At 51.5% G+C, this 25,441-nt stretch overlaps 7 protein-coding genes across 7 annotated transcripts; 5 read left to right on the top strand and 2 right to left on the bottom strand.

Annotated features, from left to right (window-relative positions):
* Positions 1-465: 465 nt before the first annotated feature.
* B0T26DRAFT_798898 (uncharacterized protein) lies at positions 466-1,940 on the top strand (the record flags this gene model as incomplete). Its single annotated transcript, XM_060446959.1, has 2 exons — positions 466-1,450; positions 1,503-1,940. The coding sequence occupies 2 exons, from the start codon at positions 466-468 to the stop codon at positions 1,526-1,528; spliced, it is 1,011 nt and encodes a 336-aa protein (XP_060304176.1). The 3' UTR covers positions 1,529-1,940.
* A 7,388-nt stretch (positions 1,941-9,328) lies between these two features.
* B0T26DRAFT_816943 (uncharacterized protein) lies at positions 9,329-10,518 on the bottom strand (the record flags this gene model as incomplete). Its single annotated transcript, XM_060447387.1, has 1 exon — positions 9,329-10,518. A coding segment is annotated over exon 1 (1,056 nt), but the record flags the coding sequence as incomplete, so codon positions are not given.
* Positions 10,519-11,564: 1,046 nt separating this feature from the next.
* On the top strand, positions 11,565-12,165 carry B0T26DRAFT_691372 (uncharacterized protein; the record flags this gene model as incomplete). The annotated part of the gene is made up of 3 exons (XM_060441127.1): positions 11,565-11,694; positions 11,752-11,923; positions 12,029-12,165. Coding segments are annotated over exons 2-3 (233 nt in total), but the record flags the coding sequence as incomplete, so codon positions are not given.
* A 1,098-nt stretch (positions 12,166-13,263) lies between these two features.
* On the top strand, positions 13,264-14,811 carry B0T26DRAFT_763535 (uncharacterized protein; the record flags this gene model as incomplete). The annotated part of the gene is made up of 5 exons (XM_060446424.1): positions 13,264-13,698; positions 13,794-13,951; positions 14,057-14,308; positions 14,376-14,515; positions 14,585-14,811. 5 exons carry the CDS (start codon positions 13,264-13,266, stop codon positions 14,650-14,652), a joined length of 1,053 nt encoding a protein of 350 aa, XP_060304173.1. The 3' UTR covers positions 14,653-14,811.
* A 3,475-nt stretch (positions 14,812-18,286) lies between these two features.
* On the bottom strand, positions 18,287-19,943 carry B0T26DRAFT_632481 (aspartic peptidase domain-containing protein; the record flags this gene model as incomplete). The annotated part of the gene is made up of 5 exons (XM_060436448.1): positions 18,287-18,539; positions 18,602-19,112; positions 19,179-19,318; positions 19,379-19,756; positions 19,816-19,943. Coding segments are annotated over 5 exons (1,410 nt in total), but the record flags the coding sequence as incomplete, so codon positions are not given.
* A 700-nt stretch (positions 19,944-20,643) lies between these two features.
* B0T26DRAFT_671452 (uncharacterized protein) lies at positions 20,644-21,934 on the top strand (the record flags this gene model as incomplete). The annotated part of the gene is made up of 5 exons (XM_060439326.1): positions 20,644-20,716; positions 20,782-21,202; positions 21,276-21,368; positions 21,444-21,843; positions 21,920-21,934. 5 exons carry the CDS (start codon positions 20,644-20,646, stop codon positions 21,932-21,934), a joined length of 1,002 nt encoding a protein of 333 aa, XP_060304171.1.
* Positions 21,935-22,772: 838 nt separating this feature from the next.
* On the top strand, positions 22,773-25,000 carry B0T26DRAFT_691365 (uncharacterized protein). Its single transcript, XM_060441126.1, has one exon. The coding sequence runs from the start codon at positions 23,013-23,015 to the stop codon at positions 24,834-24,836; it is 1,824 nt and encodes a 607-aa protein (XP_060304170.1). The 5' UTR covers positions 22,773-23,012; the 3' UTR covers positions 24,837-25,000.
* Positions 25,001-25,441: the final 441 nt, after the last annotated feature.

The following is a 25,441-nucleotide window of genomic DNA, read 5'->3' as shown; positions in this document are numbered from 1 at the left end:
AAGTACAGTTTGCCTTCGTGTCTCCTTTTTCTCAATCGCCCTCAAAGGGCATTTTTCACATTGTCATTCATCTTGAGGAGGGAGGTGGCTAAGCCCACCAGCAAAACAGATACCAATCACGATGCTTTGACACGCGCAGTTGGCGCCAGCCGTCAGGCGCAAACGCCACCAAAATGCCTGACATGCGGGGTTGGGGATTCTGACAGGCAGTGACAGCGAAACGCGTCGAGCCCAACGTCGGCCACAACAATCACATCACGGGCCAAAGTACGATCGGGACCACTGTGATGTATACTGCGCGCCTTGGCTGCCAATGGTAGGTGGTATTTCTTGCCTTTAGGATGAATAAAGCTGAGCTACTGATGCGTTGTACCTATAGATCCACGACCTTGAAGCCTTCCGTTTGCGTATCCTTTGAGCACCGTACAAATACATGCTGCGAGCCGAAACCGATAACCTTGCAAGATGCGGCTCCTAGAAAGAGGCGATACCGGCGAGCTCCACTTAACGAACCCGATTCCGAATGACGCGATCCCCGAGATCCCCCGTTACGCGATCCTTTCACACACATGGGGCGACGAGGAGGTCTCCTTCGAAGACATGGCGGACGGTACAGCCAAGAAAAAAGCAGGCTATGCTAAGATGCAGTTCTGCGGAGATCAAGCTTGGCTCGATGGGCTCAAATACTTTTGGGTTGACACGTGCTGCATCAACAAGTCCGACAAAGTCGAGCTTGAGCACGCTCTCAACTCCATGTTTCGCTGGTACCGTGAAGCAGCCAAATGCTATGTCTATCTCGCGGACGTCCCAGCCAAAGAGCATAGTGCCAACAGTAACGGTAGCTTGGAACTGGCTTTTCAGAAATGCAGATGGTTCACCCGTGGATGGACACTGCAAGAGCTTATTGCTCCAACCATCATTGAGTTCTACTCTAAGGAGCGCGAGCGCCTGGGAGACAAGAAGTCATTGGAAGAAGAACTACACGCCATAACTGGGATCCCTCTGAAAGCTCTCCAGGGAAGCCCTCTGTCTGATTTCAGTGTCCCTGAACGAATGACGTGGATGGACAAGCGAGACACAAAGTATGAGGAAGATAAGGTGTACGCTTTATTCGGCATCTTTGACGTACACATACCGGTTATCTACGGCGAAGGATTGCAGAAGGCACTGAAGCGGCTACGAGACAAGATCAATGAGGATTACCTCTGCTTGGCAAAGTTATGGCCCACAGACCCGCGGGACCCGCGTGACGAGAAGGAGCGCATTGAGTTAGAAAAAGGTGGCCTGCTGGTTGACGCTTACCGCTGGGTCTTCGACAACTCCGACTTTAACCGATGGCGCGACTCTCCAGAGTCCCGCCTGCTCTGGATCAAGGGCGACCCTGGCAAAGGCAAGACCATGTTGCTCTGTGGCATCATCAACGAGCTAGAGCAACCCATCACTACTAACGGTGGCAACTTGGCATATTTCTTCTGTCAAGCTACCGACTTGCGCATCAATAGCGCAGTTGCCGTGCTACGAGGGCTGATTTACCTCCTTGCTCGGCGGCAACCCCGGTTCCTCTTACATTTGCCAGAGAATACATACGCTTCTGACGACGCAATGGCATGGGTAGTTTTATCGAAGGTTTTCCGGCAGCTGTTACAAGACCCGAACTTGAAGCAAACTTACCTAGTCATTGACGCACTTGACGAGTGCGCCACTGGCTTGCCGGAACTTCTCAAACTAGTCACCCAGATATCATCTTCCCGCGTCAAATGGGTTGTCTCTAGTCGCAACTTACCTCATATTGAGGAGCAATTAGTTGGCGTCGCTCAAAATTACAAGCTCAGCCTCGAGCTGAACGCCGAGTCCCTTAATACTGCCGTCAGCGCATATATCCGCTACAAAGTCCGAGACCTATCGGATAAGAAACACTACGACAAGAAAACAAAAAGGCTTGTGCATGCACATCTTTCTTCTCATGCGAACGGTACATTCCTCTGGGTGGCGTTGGTCTGCCAAGAACTTGCCAACCCGAAGGTTAAGAAGTGGCATACCTTGACAAAATTACGCTCATTTCCCTCGAGTTTGGATGCTCTCTATGCGCGGATGATAGAACAAATTCGTTCCTCCCAAGATGCAGACCTCTGCAAACAGATTCTGGCCATCATCACGATTGTTCGCCGTCCCATCAGCCTTCAGGAACTCACTGCTTTTACCGAGATGCCGGTTGACAGTTCGGATGTTCTGGACTCTACTCTCATCGAGATGCCGGACGACGGTTCTGATGATCTGGAGTCTATCCTGAACGAAATACCAGACTACGTTGTAGATGATTTAGAGCCGTTAAAAACGATTATCAGGCTCTGCGGTTCATTCTTGACCCTTCGAGAAGGGATCATCTATTTTGTCCACCAATCTGCCCAGGATTTTCTACTCGGCAGGCCTAATAAGGAGGCATCTCGAAAGGCATTCAACTGGGTCTTCCCTCATGGGATAGAACATGTCAACCAAATCATCTTCTCACGATCGCTCAATGCGATGTCTGCGGTCTTGAAGCGCGATATATACGGCTTGAAGGAACCGGGGTTTCTAATCGACGGGGTTCAAACGCCATCTCCAGACCCACTGGCTACAGTACGGTACTCGTGCGTTTTCTGGGTTGACCATTTCTACAACTCAATTTCCGATAAGGATGTGCCGCAAAACGACATACTGGATGCAATCCAGACCTTCCTTGAGCAGAAGTACCTTTACTGGCTCGAAGCTCTTAGCTTACTCCAAGCTATGTCGGAGGGTGTCATTGCCATAAGACAGCTTAAGCTCCTACTCGTATGTATAACTTACTACCGTCAGAGAACTATACTAATAGAGATGCAGGAACATGCTGATCAGAGGCAGCTAACGGCTTTTGTTCGAGATGCACATCGGTTCGCTCTCTCCAACAGATGGATAATCGAGCAAGCTCCTCTCCAAGCGTACATATCAGCCCTCATATTTGCACCAGCTTCCAGTCTAGTGAAAAAGAAATTTAAGGCGGAAGAACCTAGCTGGATCAGTACGAAGCCAATAGTAGAAGCGGACTGGAATGCATGCCTGCAAACGCTAGAAGGCCACAGCGGCTCAGTTCAGTCAGTTGCCTTCTCACCAGATGGCCAGCAGCTCGCATCGGGTTCAGAGGACCATACCATCAAGATCTGGGATCCCGCCTCAGGGCAATGCCTGCAAACGCTAGAAGGCCACAGCGACTCAGTTCAGTCAGTTGCCTTCTCACCAGATGGCCAGCAGCTCGCATCGGGTTCAGAGGACCATACCATCAAGATCTGGGATCCCGCCTCAGGGCAATGCCCGCAAACGCTAGAAGGCCACAGCTACTCAGTTCAGTCAGTTGCCTTCTCACCAGATGGCCAGCAGCTCGCATCGGGTTCACGCGACCGAACCATCAAGATCTGGGATCCCGCCTCAGGGCAATGCCTGCAAACGCTAGAAGGCCACAGCCATTCAGTTTATTTAGTTGCCTTCTCACCAGATGGCCAGCAGCTCGCATCGGGTTCATACGACAATACCATCAAGATCTGGGATCCCGCCTCAGGGCAATGCCTGCAAACGCTAGAAGGCCACAGCGGCGAGGTTGGTTCAGTTGCCTTCTCACCAGATGGCCAGCAGCTCGCATCGGGTTCATACGACGATACCATCAAGATCTGGGATCCCGCCTCAGGGCAATGCCTGCAAACGCTAGAAGGCCACAGATCCTTAGTTAATTCAGTTGCCTTCTCACCAGATGGCCAGCAGCTCGCATCGGGTTCATACGACGATACCATCAAGATCTGGGATCCCGCCTCAGGGCAATGCCTGCAAACGCTAGAAGGCCACAGCCATTCAGTTGGTTCAGTTGCCTTCTCACCAGATGGCCAGCAGCTCGCATCGGGTTCATACGACAAAACCATCAAGATCTGGGATCCCGCCTCAGGGCAATGCCTGCAAACGCTAGAAGGCCACAGATCCTTAGTTAATTTAGTTGCCTTCTCACCAGATGGCCAGCAACTCGCATCGGGTTCAGGCGAAACCATCAAGATCTGGGATCCCGCCTCAGGGCAATGCCTGCAAACGCTAGAAGGCCACAGATCCTTAGTTGATTTAGTTGCCTTCTCACCAGATGGCCAGCAGCTCGCATCGGGTTCACGCGACCGAACCATCAAGATCTGGGATCCCGCCTCAGGGCAATGCCTGCAAACGCTAGAAGGCCACAGACCCTGGGTTAATTTAGTTGCCTTCTCACCAGATGGCCAGCAACTCGCATCGGGTTCACGCGAAACCATCAAGATCTGGGATCCCGCCTCAGGGCAATGCCTGCAAACGCTAGAAGGCCACAGCCATTCAGTTTATTCAGTTGACTTCTCACCAGATGGCCAGCAGCTCGTATCGGTTTCAGTCGACAGAACCATCAAGATCTGGGATCCCGCCTCAGGGCAATGCCTGCAAACGCTAGAAGGCCACAGCGATTCAGTTCGGTCATTCACCCTCTCGGAAGATAATCTAGCGAGTAATAGATATAGTTGGGGGCACGACCAAACTTGGATTAATTGTAATGGCCGGAATGTAATATGGCTATCACCAGAATACCGCCCGGTTTGTTCTGACGTCCACGGGCGGATGATGTCTATCGGCTGTTCATCTGGACAAGTCTTTACAATTGGCTTTTCCCAAGATGTTTAGTACAGTACTTTTTAGCCATCTCTACTTCATCCTCTTTATTTCTTTTTCCTAGCTTGACACCAGAAGGGTCCGGGAGGATGGGTTGCTTTATAGAAACTATAGAAATTCTATTGTTTTCCATTGATATCGAGATGACTCACGTAGTTTTCTTTAAGAAGGCAAGATCAACAGGTTCAATTCTCTTGACGTCACATATGATGTGACGGAGGCGAGTTTGTGTCAGATGGAATGGCCTAGAAGGTGCTGGAACCTACTGTGACGGCGGTCAACAGCAGCTAGGAAGAAAGTCGCTAGTATTGCTATACCATTGTCTAAGGATTCTAAGATAAGGAAAAGAAAGGAAGAAATTCTACAAAGGTGTGATCCCGGGCGCGGGGAAGTGGTGGTTGTGCCAATCATGCACGGACCAATAGAGTTCGCGCCCCACCAGGGCCCTAGTCCCGATTTGGGATAGTGCCGGGTAGCGTCATGGCGGGGTTCGGTGCAGCTGGGCGCCGACCGTGACATCACCCCCCCCTTTCCGATAGGGGCTCGCCCTCGAGCCCGAAAAGGAAATATAAAAACAAAAAAAATTGTGGATAAGCCTCTTTCACTTCCTCTTCGTTGCTCGGCTTGTTCGCACTCTCCCTGCTTCTACTGCCAGATTGTCATCGTCGTGGGGAGGGTCTACCAAGTCTCGCTCGCAGGCCTCGCGCCACTGCTGTAATCGTTTTGGGGGGCCTGCATTGTCTGGGTGTTGGTTGTGGAAATCGGCCAGCTTCAAGGGTGCGTTCTTGAACCCTGACGCGTCATACCAGGTAGGATCGGGGTCCCAGCCACGCCACTCGACCTGGTACTGTAGCACGCCTCGGTTTATGCGGGAAGTGATAACTTTCTCTACTTCCCACTCTTCTTCGTTATTAAATAGTTCCCCAGGCGGGTTCTCGGCAGCCTGTCCCGGCACGGGATTGTTTGGGTACTTCCTTAGCCGATCCGCGTGAAATACGGTAGTACCTTTCCATCCCTCGGGCACCTCCAGTTGGTAGGAATGCCCCACCATCTTCTCGATCTTATAGTGCCGTCGAGTAAGCGGGTAGTCGAGCTTGTCGCTAGGGCGGTCCGTTGACCATGACTTTTTAATGATCAAGACAGAGTCTCCGGGGCCGAAATCCGGCTCTCTCCGGTGCCGGTTGGCCTGCTCTGCTTGCTTTTGCTGCGCGAGGCGCATGGTATCTCTAGCGAAGTTGACGTATCCCTGGATTCGGCGGGCGACGTCCCGGGCCTCCTGGCGATTCAGGCACTCCTTATGAGTAACAGGTCCGTCGAAGGCCGTTCTAGCGCTCCAATCGAATGGTAGGTTCATTGGGAAGCCCATAAGGACTTCATGAGGAGAGAGTCCGGTGCTATCATGCGGTACGGATCCTGCCACTGCGTCCATAGCGGGCATAGCTCGTGACCAATTATCTTGGTAGTGATTGACGAAGGGTCTCAATCGTTGATCGATATATTGGTTCATAATTTCCGCCTGCCCGGCGCTCTGGGAGGGCCCGGACGAAAAGAGCTTCCACTTGATTCCCAGTAACTTAGACATCTCGTCGGTGAAATCTGCAGTGAATTGCGGCCCCCGATCTGATCCCACTTCCATAGGGAGGCCGAGGATCCTGTAGGGTCCCTCGTAGTACATCAGGGCCGCGTCTCGTGCCGTAGCGCTCCGATGACAAGGGACGCACCATGGTTGTTTACTTAGTCGATCGACTATGACGAGGATGTTGTCGAAGCCGTACTTATCCTTAGGCTGGCTCTTGAAGTCTATCACCAGGGATGTCCAAGGGCGGAAGGGGATTGGTAGAGAGTGTAACAGTCCCGGGGTTTTATCTCGTGGGTGTCGTGCTGGGCGACAGGTCATGCAGTTAGCCACGTACTGTTCCGAGAAGGTTCTCATCTTCGGCCACCAGTAATAATAGTTCAGGAGTTTGAAGGTCTTATTACGGCCTGGGTGCGCGGTAACAATCCGCCCGTGTATTTCCTTTAGGAGGAGTGTTCGGAGGTTGTCTTTTTCTGGAACCACGAGTTTACCGTGGCAGGTGACGAGTCCCGTATTTGAGAGGGCGAATCCCGAGAGTCCCAGCCGGGCCTTCTCTCTCCAGATACTTAGCTCGGGGTCTTCGCGGTTTGCTGTAATGACCTTGTCGATAACGTCTACGCCAGACATCGGCGGTGGAGGTTCGTCGTCCTCTAGGAGGGAGATGCTAGGGTTTTCCAGTAAAGCGTCATCTTTCTGATCTTCTTCCGTGGCCAATACGCTAATTAGTCCTCCTTCGAGGTGCTTGAAGATCCTTAAGTGACGCTCGACTTCTCGTTTTTCCTTCTGTGTAACGAGGTCTTCTGTTTTACGGGAGAGAGCGTCGGCTGCCACGTTCTCTTTCCCGGGCCTATAGGTAAACAAGACATTATACTTAGATAGGTTATCCTGCCAGTTCGCCTGTCGCTGGCCTAGGTGTCGCTTTTCCGAGTAATATTTGAGGGCCTCGTGATCCGTAATAGCCAGAAATGGGCTTTGGAGACCTTGCAGCATAGTCCTCCAGTTCTCTAGCCCCCTCACGATTGCCATCAACTCTTTATCTTGTATAGGATAAGTATGTTCTGATCCTTCCAGGGTTTCCGAGTAATAGGCGACGGGGTGCTATTACAAACCACTCGACTGTTAGGGTCGTCTGTCTGTAAGGGAGCACGGGCTCCACAGAATGCTGGGGTTGGTAATTATGAAGATAGAACAAAGGGCAAGCTCCTATCGCACGGGTAATACAGTCAAATCGGAATGCCACTCAAAGTGTATGAGTGCAGTGAATGTGTATTGCTTGCTTGAAGAACCAAGCAAGAACTATCTAAGACCGTGGGTACGGTCATCGTATTTATCTAATTGCGCAACCAATCAGGGTTCTCCCTTACAGTGCTCAGTGCCTCCGGGGCGCTCAGTCTTCAAGGACGACTGAGCTCTCAATGGTAACTGAGCACTTTCCTAATTGGCTGTTCTTCCTGCTCAGTGGGTCTTCCCAGTCTTGGCAGCCGAACGCACTGAGCGCCGCCTGATTGGCCGCACCGAGCTCATGTGGGGCCCATCCTGCCCGCCAGTGCTGCCCAATCAGCAGTCGGCTTCCAGCGCCTCCTGCAGACTTGAGCCAGGATCGTAACAGGTGCCACTCGCCATCCCCTCCTTTCTGAGAGAGCACTCCTGCGATCACGCCATTCGAGGCATCTGTTTCCATGCGGGTCTCCGCGTGGAAATCGAAGTATCCAAGTAGTGGCGCAGTGAGTAGAGAGTGCTTGAGTTTTTCAAATGCCTCCTGGCAAAGGTTAGACCAGACGTACGGCTGATTTTTCTTTGTAAGGTCTGATAGTGGCCTAGCGATCCGGCTATATTCTCGGATAAACCGGCGGAAGTAGTTGCAGAACCCTAGGAAGGACTGGATCCCTTTTACCGTAGTAGGTTCCTTCCAATCTTTCACGGCGGCCGTTTTCTCCGGGTCGACGCGGACTCCATCCTTACCGATAATGAATCCCAAGTAGCGTGTTTCCGTAACATGGAACTCGCACTTCTTAATATCGGCCTGGAGTCCACACTCCCGGAGCTTAGCGAGGATCTTCTTGACATGTTCCTTGTGTTTTTCTAGCGAGTTTGAGAAGATTAAGATATCATCGAGGTACGCGCTACAGAATACGTCAAGGTAGTCCACCAATGCCGCGTTAATAACCTTTGGAACGTGGCCGGACCGTTGGTTAGGCCGAACGGTAAGACACGATATTGGTAGGAGCCATACCTACTCTGAAAGGCAGTAAGTTCGACATCGTCATCGTGAAGGCGTATTCGGTGGAAAGCTTGACGGATATCGATTTTAGTGAAGATCTTCTTACCCGCTATCCGTTCTAGCGTTTCGTCGATCAACGGGATAGGATAACGTATTACAAACCACTCGACTGTTAGGGTCGTCTGTCTGTAAGGGAGCACGGGCTCCACAGAATGCTGGGGTTGTAATTATGAAGATAGAACAAAGGGCAAGCTCCTATCGCACGGGTAATACAGCCAAATCGGAATGCCACTCAAAGTGTATGAGTGCAGTGAATGTGTATTGCTTGCTTGAAGAACCAAGCAAGAGTTATCTAAGACCGTGGCTACGGTCATCGTATTTATCTTATTCATGTAACCAATCAGAGTTCTCTCTTTGCGCTCCGTGGGCCCCGGGTGCTCTGCTCACAGAGCACGGAGGCCCCGCAGAGCGCCCGCTCCGTCCGCTCTGTTGGTCTTAGCACCTAATCGAACAGAGCGCTACCTGATTGGCTGTACCGAACCCCTGCGGGGCCCGGCCCGCCTGCCTGCCCTGCCCAATTAGCAATCGGCTTCCAGCGCCTCCTGCAGACTTGGACCAGGATCGTAACATAACGGTCCTTCCTTGTAATCGAGTTCAGCCGCCGGTAGTCGACACAGAAGCGGAGCCCTCCTCCTGGCTTTTCAGCCATTAGGATAGGTGCTGCCCAAGGGGCTGAGCTAGGCTCGATGAAGCCTTTTTGTAGGTGCTCGGTAATATACACCCTGCAGGCTTCTAGTTCTTCCAATGACATCTTATAGAGAGGACTATAAATTAAGTCTTTCTCAGGTGTCTTGCCCTCGAGGAGCTCTATCCGGTGGTCGGCCTTACCGGGGCGATGTGGTGCCCGGACGTCAGACTCGGCCTTACTAAACACATCTAGGAAATCGTGGTAGACCTTCGGGACGGTTGTTGTGATTTTTTCTGCGAGGTCTTCTTCATCCCTGGGTAGTAGCTGCTCCCTACGGTCTTGAATGTAGCAATCTAGCTCGTATAAAGACATAACGTGGATTGAATCCCTCGACTTGCGGGCCGTCCGAAGGAATGATACGGCTCCCACTGTCGCCAAGTCAGGCGTACGCTCCTTATACCAACCGATCGCGTCCCTTTTCATCTTGTAGGGGCCCCTAATGTCGGACTCGGGGTATAGAGATGCGATCGTGATCTTGGGTAGTCGGGGAGAAGGTTGTTTCCTCTCGGTCTCCTCGACATCGGGATCTGGGGTAAAGACTTCCCTCTCCATACGATCTAGCTGTCGTCGTATTGGGTTGCTCGCGAGGGACCTCGTAGGCTTCTTCTCAGTAATGAAGTACACGCGTTGGGGTGCTTTGGGCTTGGGCTTAGGCGGTTCGACTGGGATAGCCTTGAGTCGCTCGAGTTCCTCAATCCTTTCTCGAACGCTCCGTCTATCCCGCCGCCTCTTATCTTCGGCATCCATGGCTGCTTGCCTCCTGATCATATCCTCCTGATAGTCCTGGCTCTTGAGTAGTTTCGTCCTTCCAACTGATATGTCTTTCCAGTGACTAGGGTCGATTTCCCAATCGGTAGGGAATAGCAAGCGCCGTTCCGCGCAATCGAGCCAGATATTGTGGTAGGCGAACCAGTTCTTGCCGATAAGGAGGTCGTGCTTCATCTCTAGGACGATCATCCACTCGTTGTGTATCGTTCGTCCTTGAATCCGGAGATGGCCCCTCACCAACTGGCTAATTTCTTGGGTGGACTTGCCGCGGTAGTCTGAGACACCTCTCTTGCGAAAGTTGTCTAGTTGTTCTGATTGGAGATGCTTCACCATTTTCTTAGCGAGTTTAGGGCTTATGAATATATACCCATCTGCTCCCGTATCCATCAGCACGTCAGAGGTGGAAAGAGAAAATCCATTGTTGGCTATAGTACAGTCGCAGAGGAAGGACCCTCCTCCGATGAGGGGACCGATATCGAAGAAGCCATCACTCAGGGCCTGATCGGCTCGCCGTTGCGGTGTCGTTGCGGTTGGGAAAAGATACGAGCCATGTGCATAATTAAAGTGGAGACACAGCCAATGTACCCCGAAACCCCCTGTAACTAGGCTTTTCCTAATTAATCATAGTCCCGTGTGACTTCCGCCCTGTCTTCCCGCAATTTTTTGACCAAAATACAGCCACGACAGCAACCCACCTATCGTCAAGATGCCCAGAAGACCCCGCATCAGGGCAACCGCAGTAGAGTCTCCTGCTCCTGAGGCCTCTATTGTTGTTCAAGCCGATGACCTACCCTCTGACGACGGCCTGCAAGCCTCCGATGACGGCCCTACTTCCGAGCCGACACCTGACGCGCCTTCGTCGACCCCGCGTACGAGGCGGAGGAAAATCATCTACACAACCGAAATGCAGGCGAAGATTATCGAGTTATTCCGAGACGAGGCTATCGCTGGAGCGTTCCGTATCAACAAGTTGACCGAGACGCGGCCGGCATTCCAGAGGATCTCTGTTACAATGGAGGAATCCTTTCCAGACTTCCACTGGTCAGCAGAGAAGATTAGGGACAAGTACGATAACGAGAAGAAGCGATTCCGAACGATCAAGACCTTCCTTAACAAGTCAGGTGCGAAATATAACGAAGAAGAGAGGATGGTGGAAGGCTCTGTGGAAGTCTGGAATAATTTCCTTTTGCAATATAAGGATGCTGGATGGCTTCGGACTGCTCGGTTTACTCTGTCAGACTATGAGACGATATACGCCAACCAGTCTGGTCATGGCCGTAACATTATCCGCGCGAGTAATGCCTTTGGCCCCTCTACTACGACGCCTGACGACGAGAGCGAGGGCGAGGGCGAGGGCGATATCGAGGATGCCATGGTCCTGAGTACGAGCTCAGCTACTGATGCTAACTCTCGCCAACCCTCTGTGGCGCCTGTCACGGCCGGCTTGGAATGAGGGCGGAACTCCTCTATTGGGCGCTATAGACGAAGATTCTAAACTAAAGGAAAAAGGGAAAAGAAGCTCAAAAGCCTCCCCTCGTGAGATTCTTCCAGGACGTCTCAAGGTGGGGCTCTAGCTGGTCGGGTGGATCCACCCAACTGGCGTCTGATTAGTCAGAGCGTCTGGGAGGCCTGGAGGACCAGGCCCTCACACCAGTCTCCTTAAAGCAGGACAATGCGACGATTGGTCTTATCAAGGTCAGATCTCACGGCAGCTCCTCCCGACGTTTCCAGAAAGCTCTAACGCCAGTCAAGGAGAAGCTTATTGCGTTGAACTCTTGTTACGGATTCATCACCATGTACGGCTTGCCGGAGGGCCACAGGCAGGGGGTGAGGTATCCGAAACACCTCAAGGGTCACATCACAGTTTTCCTCAACAACGTGCAGGAGTTCATGACCAACGTCCTGCCCCTATCTACTCCTGAAGGTTAGGCTCCTAATAAGTGCTACTTTATAGCCTAACCCAGAGCGGCAAAATCATTACAGTCATCTTCTCTCCAAATCACTACGCTAGTTGTCTAATAAGGTTCAGGAATAAGAGCAAGGACCTTCGGGTTCAAAGTTATTACAGGAGTTGAGGCAATATCCAAGACCTTGCCGTGCTCTAGAGCGCGCCGTTACCATAGTTATGTTAATTGAATTAGTCTTATTGCAGAGCTATATTTACACTATATCCTTTAGAAATTACAATACATTTTGAAGATCCGCTATGTGCTCGCGTTATACCAATTAAGGGTATTTGCTAGGCAAAAAAATTCTATCTAGCACCTAGTCCCACATCCCGAATAGCGCGAGGATGAGGAGAAGGTAGCGGCATCGTGACGTCAGGCAGACACTCCCGTTGGGTGCACTGGGCTTACTGCGTATCCGTTGTGGTAAAGCAGACTCCTAGTCTTCCGGGGACGACAGCTGAGGTAAGTTACCTATGGAGACTGACATGCGTGGCCGTTTCCAGGAACCAAATCTTCTCACCACCAGACTTGACAGATTCTCCGAAGCGATTACACACCGAGTGCAGAATAACAGGCGCAACGAGTTCCGCTAGGCGCAGATGTACGCAACATCAGCCATATACCCCTGCCCACTGGGTCGATGTCTCGGCACCCAACAGATGGCAACCGAGACGCAGATGCCGGGTTGCTTTCATATTTAACTAATTCCTCCTTGTTGGCGGTAAGTGTTTGGTCATCAGGCCAATTCGCCACATCTGTTTTCGGGGCTACCTCGGTTCGCCCGTGTCAACCAGCAAGGTAGGAGTCCGTTATACCCATTTGCGGCAACAGGGCGGCCCAACTGTCTACTCTGATGTTTCTAGAACATGCAGCGACCAAAACATGCTTCGGAACGATAACTGCCGGTGTCTCTTCGCCCCCTTCTCTTCCTGCCGACCCCATATACTCATATACTGGGGTCAATAAGCCAAAAAAAATAAAGTTGGGAGGCCTTGATTGCGTATGTTGCTAGAACAGAGATTAAATGGCGCAGGGCCCGGACCAATAGGAACGATTCCATAAACGACATAAATAAGGTGTATCATTAACACCCGGCAGGTGGATAAAAGCGCCAAAAAGCATTCTAGCCTTCTAGGCGCGTCGCTCGGCAGCGCTCGCCGAGAGCGACTGTCATTATAACCGGATGCGGGCCTCCCCACTCCATTCCTGTTTTCCATCATCTTGGCCTCCTTTCTTGCCTTCAATCATTCTTTTCAAGTTCTGAACCTCGAGACCGTCACCGCACAAGTCTTTGTTCGAGAACCGCCCTGCCAAGATGAAGACCTTCACCTCGGCTCTCGCCATTTTGGCCGCCTTCCTGGTCGACAACTCATATGCCGGCCTCCGCTTCCCCTGCTCGACTCTCACAACCCAGCGGCTCGACCCCGCGGCCCAGCCCGGCGCGCTGCCGTCCGCACATCTGCACATGATCGTCGGCGGCAATGCATTCAACGCCACCATGTTGGGCGATGTTGGTGAGAGGGCCACCTGCACGACGTGCCAGATGGCCGATGATTTTTCCAACTACTGGGTTGCGCACATGTACTTCAAGGACCCCAAGAACGGCACCTACCATATTGTCAAGCCGAAGCCGGTGCAGCCGCTCTTGGGGGGCTCCAACGGCGCCCAGGGCGGTCTGACCGTCTACTACACCCAATTCGACCTGTCGAAGGACAATTTGGCGAAGCAGCCTATCAAGGCGTTCCCTCCTGTAAGTTTTTCAGTTTGATGTTTTCATCTTCCCTTTGGATGCTGGAGATATCATTTATTTCATGTTTGCATTTTGCGGACTGTTAAAATTCGTAGGGTTTCCGCATGACGGTTGGCAGCCCCACCGTCACCAACAAGCCGCACGCTGGCCTCAGCTACCAGTGCATGGCCGGACAGAACCGCGGCACGATTGTGTCCGACTGGCCCAAGGGGAAGTGCACCAACGGCATCTTCACCACCCACCACTTTGCCCCGTAAGTCAAATCAAATCTCCGTCCATCTAGTACAGTTTTCGCTCTGGAAACGAACCTGGGAACCCCCATCTCCTCACCAGAAACCTTACTAACAGTACGGCACAGATGCTGGGACGGCAAGAACCTCGACAGCCCCGACCACCAGTCGCACATGTACAACACCGTCACCAGCGAGGGCTTCACCAACGCCCCCACCTGCCCCGCCAGCCACCCCGTCCGTGTGCCCCAGGTGACCTTTGAGATTGAGTGGGATACCCCCGTGTTCAACTCCCTCTGGGACCCGGCCAAGGACAAGAACCCCTTCATGTGGTCTTTCGAGGGCACTGGCGCGGGTACTCACGCTGATTACATGTTCGGGTATGTGATTCCTTTCTCTCTTCTTTTTGTTTCGGGATAGTGTTAGCTAACGTGTGCCCCACAACAGATGGAAGGGAGACGCCCTTCAGAAGGCCATGGACAAGTCCGAGTGCTTTTACGACGGCTGTGGCGCCATCAAGAAGCAGGCTATGAGCGTGGCCGGCCAGTGCACCGTCAAGAACTTTGTCAATGAGAAGATTGACGGTTGTATGTGGACCCTACCCCCTTTTCCCCTTTCTGAAATGAAGACAAATACTGACTTACTCCACCTAACAGGGTCCAAGTACCTCCCTGGCGCCGAGGCGGCCATGAAGGCCAAGGTTAAGAGGGAGTTCAAGGCTTAAGCGGACGTCGTGTTTCGTTCGTGGTTGCGTGTTTTCTTTTTTTGGACATGTGGTTAGCTTTTACCAGTTCTCTTCGGAGGGCCGCACATCATGTTCGTGAGAATGTATCAATGTCACTACACCCCCATTGAAAAAGTTTGTGTGCACAGGCCACCCAACCAACTTTTCCAAATTGACCTTCAATCTTCAACGATCAATTGCGCGCTCAATTTACTAGCTATGAAGATAATAAATACATCAAAATGGAGCTCAGAGGCTGTGCTTTAATATTTCGTATACCGTCGGCGTGGTACTAACTATAAAAGGTCTCGAATAAAGCCCTAGTTAATAGCTACCCACGCCTCCTTAACCTACACAAGGGCGAGTACTCTATCAGCCTCATTATCCTTCAGGTCCTTAAATTTAGGATGCATTTCATACACCAGGTCCTTTAAAAGTTTCTAAACGTACTCAATAGGGTTCAAATCCGGGCTATAAGGAGGCTAATCAATTGGCTCGATCCCGTACTATTACAAACCGCTCGACTGTTAGGGTCGTCTGTCGGTAAGAGAGCACAGGCTCTGCAAGGTTGGGTCGGTTTAGTAACAATGAAGAATGAACAAAGGGCAAGCTCTTATCGCACGATAATCACAGTCAATCTGGAATGCTGTGCAAAGTGTATTGTAAGAGAAGGCAGGTACGCCTGATCAAGGTGGTCACAATGGAAGCAAGTAAGCTGAGCAATGACTGGTATTGGCGTGAGACTTCAACCTGGCCTAAGCTAAAGAGATATGCGAGGGCCATGGTCTAATATACTTAAAGGGGTTATGAGTCATCCTTGCGTAGCCCTGGTGGCGGTGGTGCGTGGCCCTAGTGGCGATAGTACGTAGCCCTAGTGGCGGTAGTGCGTAGCTCTGGTAGCGGTAGTGCGTAGCCCTAGTGGCGGTCGTACGTTGTGGCCACGCAGGTGGTTTCCTTACACTTGCCTATGGCATCCATCTATCCCAATTCGAAGAGTCTACCCAATACGAGATCGACAGTCTAATCGCCCGGGGAGTATTCGAATTCGTCAAGCAAGGCCACAACCAAGGCCTACGCATCTTCAAGTCCCGCATCGTTAACGAAGTCAAGGGCAAGAATACCACAACGCCCTACGAAAAATCCCGCCTCGTTATCCAAGGCTACGCAGACGACGGTAAGGAGTCTATTCTATACCAGTCACCAACGATCCAACGGGCTAGCCAACGCCTTATACTGGCACTGGCTCCTTCGCTCATGCAACGCAGTATGGTCATCTGGCTACGGGACATTACGCAGGCCTACGTTCAATCAGGAACCAACCTCAACCGCTAAATCCTAGCCTACCTACCTAAGCAGATCCAGGACCAGTACCCCGAAGGCACCGTAATGCGAGTAATCAAGCCGTTATACGGCCTGGCTGAGGCAGGGACCCACTGGTGGACTACCTATCATAAGCATCACTTAGAGAGGCTCCAGATGATGACATCTACGTACGACCCCTGCTTGTTAATTTCCAATACGGAGAACCCGGAATTTGCCTGCATCGAGATGCAAACCGACGATACGATCGGCCTGTCAACTAAGGCTTTTTCCCGTGTTGAGGAAGAACAACTAAAAGAGGCCGCATTCAGTGCAAAGCCTAAGCAGATCCTGAATTCAAAGGAACACTAGCATACAACGGAGGGATCGCTACGCTTACCAACGATACGATCGCCCTACGGAAGAAAGGCCAGGCCGGTAGGCTACGACCTATTAACTACAACGCAGTTGACGACAAGCAACAATACGTTGAGCAGCGAGCCCGCGGCGTGTATATCGCTTCCATCTGTCAACCTGAAGCCTGCTTCGACCTATCAACCGCAGCGCAACACCAAGAGCCTACGCTAGATGACTTTAAGGCCCTCAACCAACGTATTAAGTAGCAAGTTGATAACCAAGACCGAGGCCTAGCATCTATCCCCCTAGACCTACCTAACGCAAAGCTCTTCGTCTTCGTCGACGGATCCTTCGCTAATAACCGTGACCTCACATCACAACTCGGCTTCGTGATCATTCTAGCCAACGAGACCACAATCTATACTCAATTCACCATTCGTGGTAATATCATCCACTTCTCCAGTACTAAGAGCAAGCGAGTCACACGTAGTATACTCGCTTCCGAAGTCTACGGTATGGTGGCAGGAGTGGATATGGCCTACGCACTAACTTCTACGATTCAAGTCGTCACTACGCACCTCAATCTACCAACCGTCCCTACGGTTGTCTGTACAGACTCATACTCGCTATACGAATGCCTTGTCAAGCTAGGGACAACAAAAGAGAAGAGGCTAATGATCGATATTATGGCCCTACGGCAGTCGTACGAGCGCCGTGAGCTACACGAGGTCAGGTGGATCCACGGCGACGATAACCCCGCCGACGCCCTGACCAAGGCCGTACCGAACCGGGCCCTAGAACGGTTCATCGACGGTAATAGCCTTACGTTCCGTATGGAAGGGTGGGTCGCCCGGTAAGGAAGACCCGGGTGGAAGCAGTGATCCCGGGGGTGTAGATAGTGGCAGTTATATAAGGGCAGCTTTCCAGCCTCAAAAGAGAAAACTGCCAGTGTTGGAATTTGTCAAGCAGAAGGGCCTCGAAGGTTCTAGATAGAGACTTCGCCACCCACTTCGCCACCACAATAGTAGTGTAAGAAGGGGCTTTCTGGCACTGCCAGAAAGCTAGAGAGAAGAACACACATCTACAATCCATCACTTGAATCACCAGCTTTCGGCGTACAGTTACGCCCTGTTGATTCCAGTACCGGTACCCTGGTGAATCCAACAGTAGGGAAGTGCATCGGCCACTAGAGACAACTAGCTGCTCTCCTTCAAGTTGTTGCCTATAAATCCGAGAGGTATAGAACTCGTAACGAGATGATAACGGCTATGCTCACCATCGCAATGCACCACTTTAGGACGATTAGCCTGGAAAAGAGAGAGAAATTCGGAGGCAATGAGATAAGAAAAGGCCCAGCCAGCTCCTACTAGTTATATTTAAATTTCATAAATCTACTCGTTAGTTACGGCTCGTGGGCTAAACACTTATTGCGCAAACTCGTACTTATAATACGCTATACGGTGATATATACGACTCTTTAATTCTTCTCCATCGTAGAAGTAAGCGGCGATGGAGGAGAATAGCTTTCCTCCTCTCTTCCGTCCCGCGATAGTAGTGAACTTATCGTAGACGCAGTACCTTTATTTATCTTATCCCCGAGACCTTCTATCCTTTGCTGCGTAGGCGCGTCGCTACCCGGGAGCTCATATACGCCTCCCGGACTCTCTGCCACCGTTGGAAGAGGTCTTCGCACCTCATTCCCGTCGAGCTCTTTATTTGGTCGGATCAGAGTTTCGTGACCGTCCAGCTCGCCAATAGACAACGCACCAGTGATACCCACTATCCCTGAGCTGAGTCTAGCGTGCTCGGTTGATGACGTCGATTCTGGCTGGTTCGCGGAGATATCATCTGCGGAGAATGGCATTGATCCCTCTGGCGTTGATGCTTGTCGCGATGGAGAATTAAAGACCGGACCCTTGAGCATAGATTCGTCAGGTGGCGGGTCCCGCGCCGTCACTGCGAAGCCAGCGCTCAACCACTTCCTCCGTTTCCGAAGGATTATCACGATGACGCTGGCGATAACAAGAATTCCAGTAACCACGGAAGCAGCCACGATGCCCGCAATGGCCCCGCCGCTTAGGCCGGACCTGTTTGAAGAAGGCTGGACGCTGGTCAGGTTAGAGTCTTCGAACTCTGTAGAAGGGATGGTTATAATGGTCTGCTTTGCACCCTGGTCCCAAATGCATGCCGATACGTTGAATGTCTTGCGCTCATAGTCAGCGGATAAATAGCTAGAAGATTGCTAATTAGTCACAGCCAATCTAGTGAGCCGTTTGTGTGTTCGTTCACGTACGCTTCCTGCAAGAACGTCCGTCCAAGTGTGTACTGCCCCGGATTGTTGGCGCGTCGTAAGGGAAAATAATAAGTGCGGTTGTCGACGAGGGGATAGTCTGCCGTAAGGTCAAATGCGTCGTAAGGGAAGGTTATCGTCGCTGTATCTCCCCCTGACTTCACGTCTGAAAGCCGAAAGGACACTTCCGCCTTCGAGTCGAGCAAGGCGGCTCTATGTGTGTCGTTTACCAAATATAATCCAGACTTGCTGTCAAGTCTAAGACCAAAGGCCTCTTCAAAAGCGTCGCAAGCATCCGCCGGAAGCCATATGTGTGGATCTGTCGAGTCAATGAAGATATCAATGGGACTGGAGAGCAACGTGGCAGAAGTTGACCCGCTATAGCTAATGGATTGAAGAGCGACCACGAGATCCCGAGTAACATCATCTACCATGGTAAATGAGACGGTGTTCTCTTTGAACCGAGACGTGTCGTAACCCGAAAAGATTAACTGGGCCAAGACTTTCTTGAGGCCTAAGCGGACGAGAAGATTTCTGTCAACCACGAGTAAGAGGTTCGCCTCGCCGGGGATGCGCTTACGATACTTTGCACCAGCCGTGTAACTCCAACTAAGGCTCGGTATCTTCTTCTCGTCTTTGAGTGATGTAAGGAATGAAGGCGACGAGTGGTTTCCCAAAGTGCTAAAATTGATGGGTTGGTTGTTGAGCCCAAAGATGCCACTGCAAAGTTCGAGTATTAGTGTCAATAGAGGAGAGAACTAAATATATCCTGGTCCCTACAGGTAAAATGGCTCGGGTGTTGCAATGCCGCCGATATTTTGGTTGTCGAAGCTGGGTCCCTCGAGCCCAATTCCCAAGTGCTCCAGACCGAACTGGGCTGTCTGGTTGTATCCTAAATTTGCTTCGAGACCGACCCCATTTTGGTTGATTCCGTAGACACCCACGTCATGCCAGCTTGAGGTCTGTGTGAGATTGAACAAGTTGCCTCTGGACACGGCACAGTCTGGACGGACAGCTGTGAAAACCGAACTCGAGCAAGCAAACTCGGATAAAGGAACCAACGAGTGCGGGGAGGCCGTCGAGACTAGCGTTCTAATGTATTGCTCTGGGGTACCGACGCGAATGTCGAAGCTGCTCCAAGGCCCATCATTGCCGTCACTAAAAATCAAGTCAGCAACGTCGCCAGAAATGCACTCCGGGTGGATGGGCAGAATTACAAGTATTGACTTGGGGAAATCACGAGAGGCCCTGGCTGTGTGTTTTGGGAGGAAGACATTGTGATTGAAACTGCAATCACTAATAATATCGCAAGAGACATCATTTTGTGGTGAACCACAAAACCCATGCAGAGAAAACGGATAATTAATCTTCAATTAAGGCTTATGCTCGGGGTAGGATAGAGAACGGGCACTGCCACCCACGCCAGCTTCTGTCCCAAGCTAAGAAGTAACATAGAATAATCGACAATAATCATTTTTACTCTGGAAGAGGACTGTTAATGAAGATGATATCAACTTCACCCGTTGTGTTGGCGGTTATTGGTCAATGATCCTGTTCCTGCGCTTGCCTGATAACCTGGAAGTCTATGACGTGAGATAGGACATGGGGTTTGCTCTCGTTCACCCTGTAAACGTCACCCCGCAGTCTTGCTTCTAGATTCTTAGGTCTGATCATTCCTCGTGGACCAATGAACGCGCGCATGTACCGTGACATCGTGTCTTGGACCATTTGGGGAAAGCTTGCCACCACTAATTAGAGGCTCGAAGATTTGGTATTGCTACTCCTTCCATGCTTCCTAGTGCATCATTGCCAGAAAAGGAATACGAGTACCAAAAACAAGATGCAGAAACCAGAAACAGGAAAGGGGAACTGGCAGTTGACGTTTTGTGGCAATAGCTACAGAGAAATTAAATGCAAACCCATTTGCGCTGATGCCCGAGTTTTTGTCCAATCTTCTATTCATCAATGCTTCAATCGCTCGTTTTCTTTCACTCGTTATTATTGCGCTCGTTTAACCCCAACGTTGCTAATCGGGATCCGCAGCCATGTTGCAGACTTGGAGAACTTTAGCAGCATTCGGGCTGCTAGTCCAATCAGTCAAGGGACGGCGCAACGGTGGTACGTTATGGCTGCTGAATATCTTCGGTGCTGAGGAAGAATGACCAACTCCCGATTGCCTATAGTCGATGTCCAAGTCATCAGCACCACGATCTTTGATCCTGTCTGCACAGCCAATGTCACAGTCTATGACACCACCTCTGTGAAGATAAGTCACTATGTGGACGTCGTGTGTACTGTGAATATCACCACAACCAACACCGTCTCGACGTACATCATTGAGGACATCACAACTACTCTACTATACTCCGTTTCGGTGACTGAGACCGACTCGGCAACAACCACAACTACTGAGGTAGACTCAGTGACAATCACAAACACAGAAAAAGGCTGGGTGACGGTAACAAACACAGCCACGAGCTCTACGACCATCACCAACACGGAGACCACCACCTCCACAGTCCCGGCGACAATCACAACATATACCACTACCACGCGCACCATTTTCTCCACTACCGTTGACCCGTGTCCAAGTTCTTGTAGCATGTACGTTCTCCCAAGGCCTTCCGCTTCTGGCTGTCGCTTGATGATTAATTAACCTTGAAATGTCCACTTGTAGTTCTGTCGAAACTGTCAACCTCTATTTTTGGCCCACTGACAGACCCGCAACGTACCCTTCGACTTATGTCGATCACGATGTGGGATATACATTGTCAGTTCCTTCAGTCTCTATTCCTGCATCGGAACGGAGTGGCGGGATAACGGGCTAATGATGAGTTTGAAACAGCACATGGCCGTCAGTGTACATGTTCATTCCCACGGCCGTGGGAATAAACACCGAGGGTGAGACGGTCGGGCCTTCAACGGCTAGCTGGATGCTTCCTCTCAACTTAAACGAGGTGTCTACCATCGCCCAGGGTTCATCCAACATCACACGGCAGCTCACGCTTAGCGATCTGGGCACCGATTGCCCACGAACGGCTGATCCTTCTGCCATTGCCACCATAGTCGATGCGCACTGCGACCCTGTTCTTGCGGCGCCGAGTCAAGTCCGGTCATGGGCTTACCCTTGTAACGCTTGCGCCCGGTTCGGTCTCTTCGACCCGCCGTATGCACTGCCCACCGTCACAGGTGGTCTCATTCCGCCAACGACTACCGTGCTGCCCCCTCCAGAGACCATTACAGCTGTGCCTCCAATCCCGACCCCCACCACTCCACCTGCTCCTCAGATGGGCGTTCTTTTGATCATTTACTGTGATGCAGACGGAGATCCGCTAGCTACTGCGATAGTTACCGTCACGGGCATTAGCGGAACGTTGACAAGCTCCGTGTTTGCCCCACGAACATCAACGACCAGCCCAGTAATCGACACAACTTCCGACTCTACAGTACCTACAACGGCTGCGCCATCCATTGTATCATCCTCCGGGCTGGTATCGCTAATCTCGACGTCAGTGGTAACTGCGTCGGCTTCGAGATATGCGGCGCCAGAACGACTCGGCATGTGGCTAATTCCAAGCGTTCTTATCACATTTTGTTGGTTATAAGTGCCAGAACGTCATAGAATAATACTTCTGAGTTCATTTTAATTATACCATTCTGTTCTACTGTCTCTCAGTAGTTTGGCTCTGTTTATTTGCGATGTATATAACATGTGTGCACATCGAGATGTGTTTTTTGGGGGTTGTCAATAATAATCTTAATACCAAAAAGTAGATTTTCCAACGCCGTGCGGATACTCACTTTACATCCCCATTGCAGCCAGCTGTCTCTTCAGAATTCTTAGTTGGACAGTAGCCTGCAAAGGGTTGTGCGTCAAATCCGGCATGCAAATATTAATAGCCCCAGCACTCATCTCTTCTGTATGACGTGTATGCCACCATCAGACTGGTTGAGCCAGAATGATGAGGATCTTTCATATACCTAGGTATATGGTTGTTGAGTCTAAGGATGAAAAGGTTTGTTGCAAACCCGAATGAGACTGCCCTCGGGGTGTGGCTGAGCGGGTCCCGCTCGGTGGTCCGTGCAGCGGGTCAGCCCCTGCCCCTGAGGCAACCTAGCGGCCTGGTCCAAACCCCAATTGGCTTTTTAACGCGTCTGGCAAACTCGCCAACAATCTGACTGCTGACCGTGGATGGATTTCTTCGCCAAACAGGAGGCCTTGGAATTTTTCTGGATTTCTTTTTGCTCTTGGTCATTTTCTTGCTTTTACGACTTCCCGATCCATTTACGCCGCCCATTCTTTTCTTCTTTTTCCTCTGCAGCAAGCAAATCTCTCTTCATTTCCCTCGGGGGGTTTTTTTCGGGTGCCGACGCCGACAGGAAACCTTGAGGCGCACATGCCGCGGCTTTCTACATGACCCAACATTCCCCAACTGCGATACTTCGCAATGGCCTGCGACTGCTTGTCCCGCTTTCGGTAGCTGCCACAATTTCCCTTTATCTCTACCCTATCTTCGCCGGCTGCGCGTTTCCCCTACCTCCAGACCAGTATGGCATTAGCTCGGCCGACACGGGTCGGGCTGCTTTTGTCGAAACTGCCAAGCTTCACTGGCCATTCTCGAACACAACCGACAACTCCTCCCTCTCCTCCCTCTCCTCCCTCGCCGACCCCCTTCGAAGCCATGCGCCGTTTCGTCTGCTTGCGCTCGGCGATCCCCAGCTCGAAGGCGATACCTCGATCCCGACGGACTACCTCGGCGTCTTTCCGCATTTGAGGAGCCTGGTCCGGCGTCTGACGTTCCGGTCGAGCCATGCGTCGTTTCGCCACCGCGTTCGGGACAGCCTGCACGACGTGGTTGACATTCTGCTCGAAGATGTCTTCAATGCACTCGAGTCGGTGCGCAAGCGTATCGACCTGTTCGGCAACGACTTCTACCTCGCCCATATATACCGTACATTACATTGGTGGACGCGCCCAACCCACGTCACCGTTCTGGGCGACCTGGTTGGAAGCCAGTGGCTCGAAGATGCCGAGTTTTTCCGTCGCGCCAGCCGCTTCTGGAGCCGCGTTTTTCGGGGCGCTGAGCGAGTCCCTGATCATCTGGCTGCGTACCCGGCCGATGAATACGATCTGACGGGCCATCTCGACGGCGGGGCGTCAAACGAGTCGAGAGCCTGGACGCGCCGCGTCATCAATGTGGCGGGGAACCACGACATTGGCTATGCGGGAGATATAAACGAGAACAGGGTTGAAAGATTCGAGCGTGCGTTTGGCAAGGTCAATTACGAGCTCCGCTTCGAGCTGCCTTTGACCAACACGTCTCTGTTGGAGACAGCATACGACGCAACCAATAACCCCGATTCAAATCGCCTCCTTCCCGAGCTGCGCGTCGTTGTGCTCAACGACATGAATCTCGATACCCCCGCCGCCTCGGCAGAACATCAGGATGCCACATACGCCTTCATCAATAGCGTCATCAACACGGCTGCTGCTGTCGAGTTTAAGGGCCACTTCACGCTCGTCTTGACCCACATTCCGCTATACAAACCTGAGGGTGTCTGCGTAGACGACCCCTTCTTCGACTTTCACGGTCACGATGGCTCCCTCAAGGAGCAGAACCAGCTAAGCGCCGATGCCAGCAAGGGCTTTCTGGAAGGCATCATGGGCATTTCGGGCGACGTCCACGCTCCGGCCCACGGGCGCGGCAGGCGCGGCATCATTCTGAATGGGCATGACCACGAAGGCTGCGACACGTGGCATTACATCAACCAGACCATTGCTGATCGGGAAAAACGAGGCTGGGAAGTCAAGCGTTGGCGGCAGGCCACCAAGAACGCCATAGTTGGACAGCCCGATGTTCCTGGTCTCAGAGAAATCACGGTCCGCAGCATGATGGGCGAGTTTGGCGGAAACGCTGGGTTGCTAAGCATTTGGTTTGATGAGGCCAACTGGGAATGGCGTGCCGAGTACGCGACATGCCCACTGGGCAAGCAATACTTGTGGTGGCTCGTCCATATTGTTGATCTAGTTGTCATTGTTGGCATTGTGCTCTCCGTCTCTCTCGGACTACTTGCATCATCGGGCGTGGACGTGGACCAAGCAATTACCAACCTTGCGTTGCGAATCCTCCGCATATTTTGGGGCGGCCAAAATCCTGGTGCGATACATCCTGGTGCTCCGACGTCTATGGCTAAGAGAGAGAGAGAGAAGGCGGCCATGAGGTTGACGCCTTCCTAAGCTTGTATATTTGTTCCTTTTTTGTTGGATAGGGCCGTTTTTACTGTAAAATAATTGTCGAGTTGGATACCACTGTTCCCTTTTGCCAATGACCCGCCCACACCACATAGTAAATAGATAGAAGTGTTAGGAAATAACATAAAGATCCAGAGATAAAATCTCCTCGTCGTCTGCGACTAATACTAGGATGTCTCGAATTTTTCGGTTAGAGTAGAATGTTGAAGACCTGAAGAGCGCGAATATAATCAAATGACGCGTCTCTAACATAGCAAGACTAAAGGACCAGAGAAAGTATAAAGGAGTGATATATTGCTAAACGAGTGACGCTGTAGGGTAAACTCATAATATCGAAAAAGACTGGCAAGTGGGCTTCACCCCATAACGTGAAATGGCACAGGTGCGAGAAATCCCTAGAAATGCGACCGAATATTGTCTAGCGATCCATGTTCCAAACAATCCTTCACTTTGCCAGCCCCCTTTTCTAATTCTTTTCTCATCTTCCTCCCCTCCCTATTCGTTCTTTCCGCCAGCTTCAAGTTGTTCGGGTTCAACCAGTGAGCTTGGGCCTCCTGAGTGTAGAATAGCTTTCCCTATAGCCTCACTAG

This window comes from Lasiosphaeria miniovina (genome assembly GCF_030549165.1).
Source record: "Lasiosphaeria miniovina strain SMH2392-1A chromosome Unknown B0T26scaffold_1, whole genome shotgun sequence".
Classification (NCBI taxonomy): domain Eukaryota; kingdom Fungi; phylum Ascomycota; class Sordariomycetes; order Sordariales; family Lasiosphaeriaceae; genus Lasiosphaeria; species Lasiosphaeria miniovina.
Note: the sequence above shows the minus strand (reverse complement) of the source record. Positions and strands in the feature narration are given on the sequence as shown.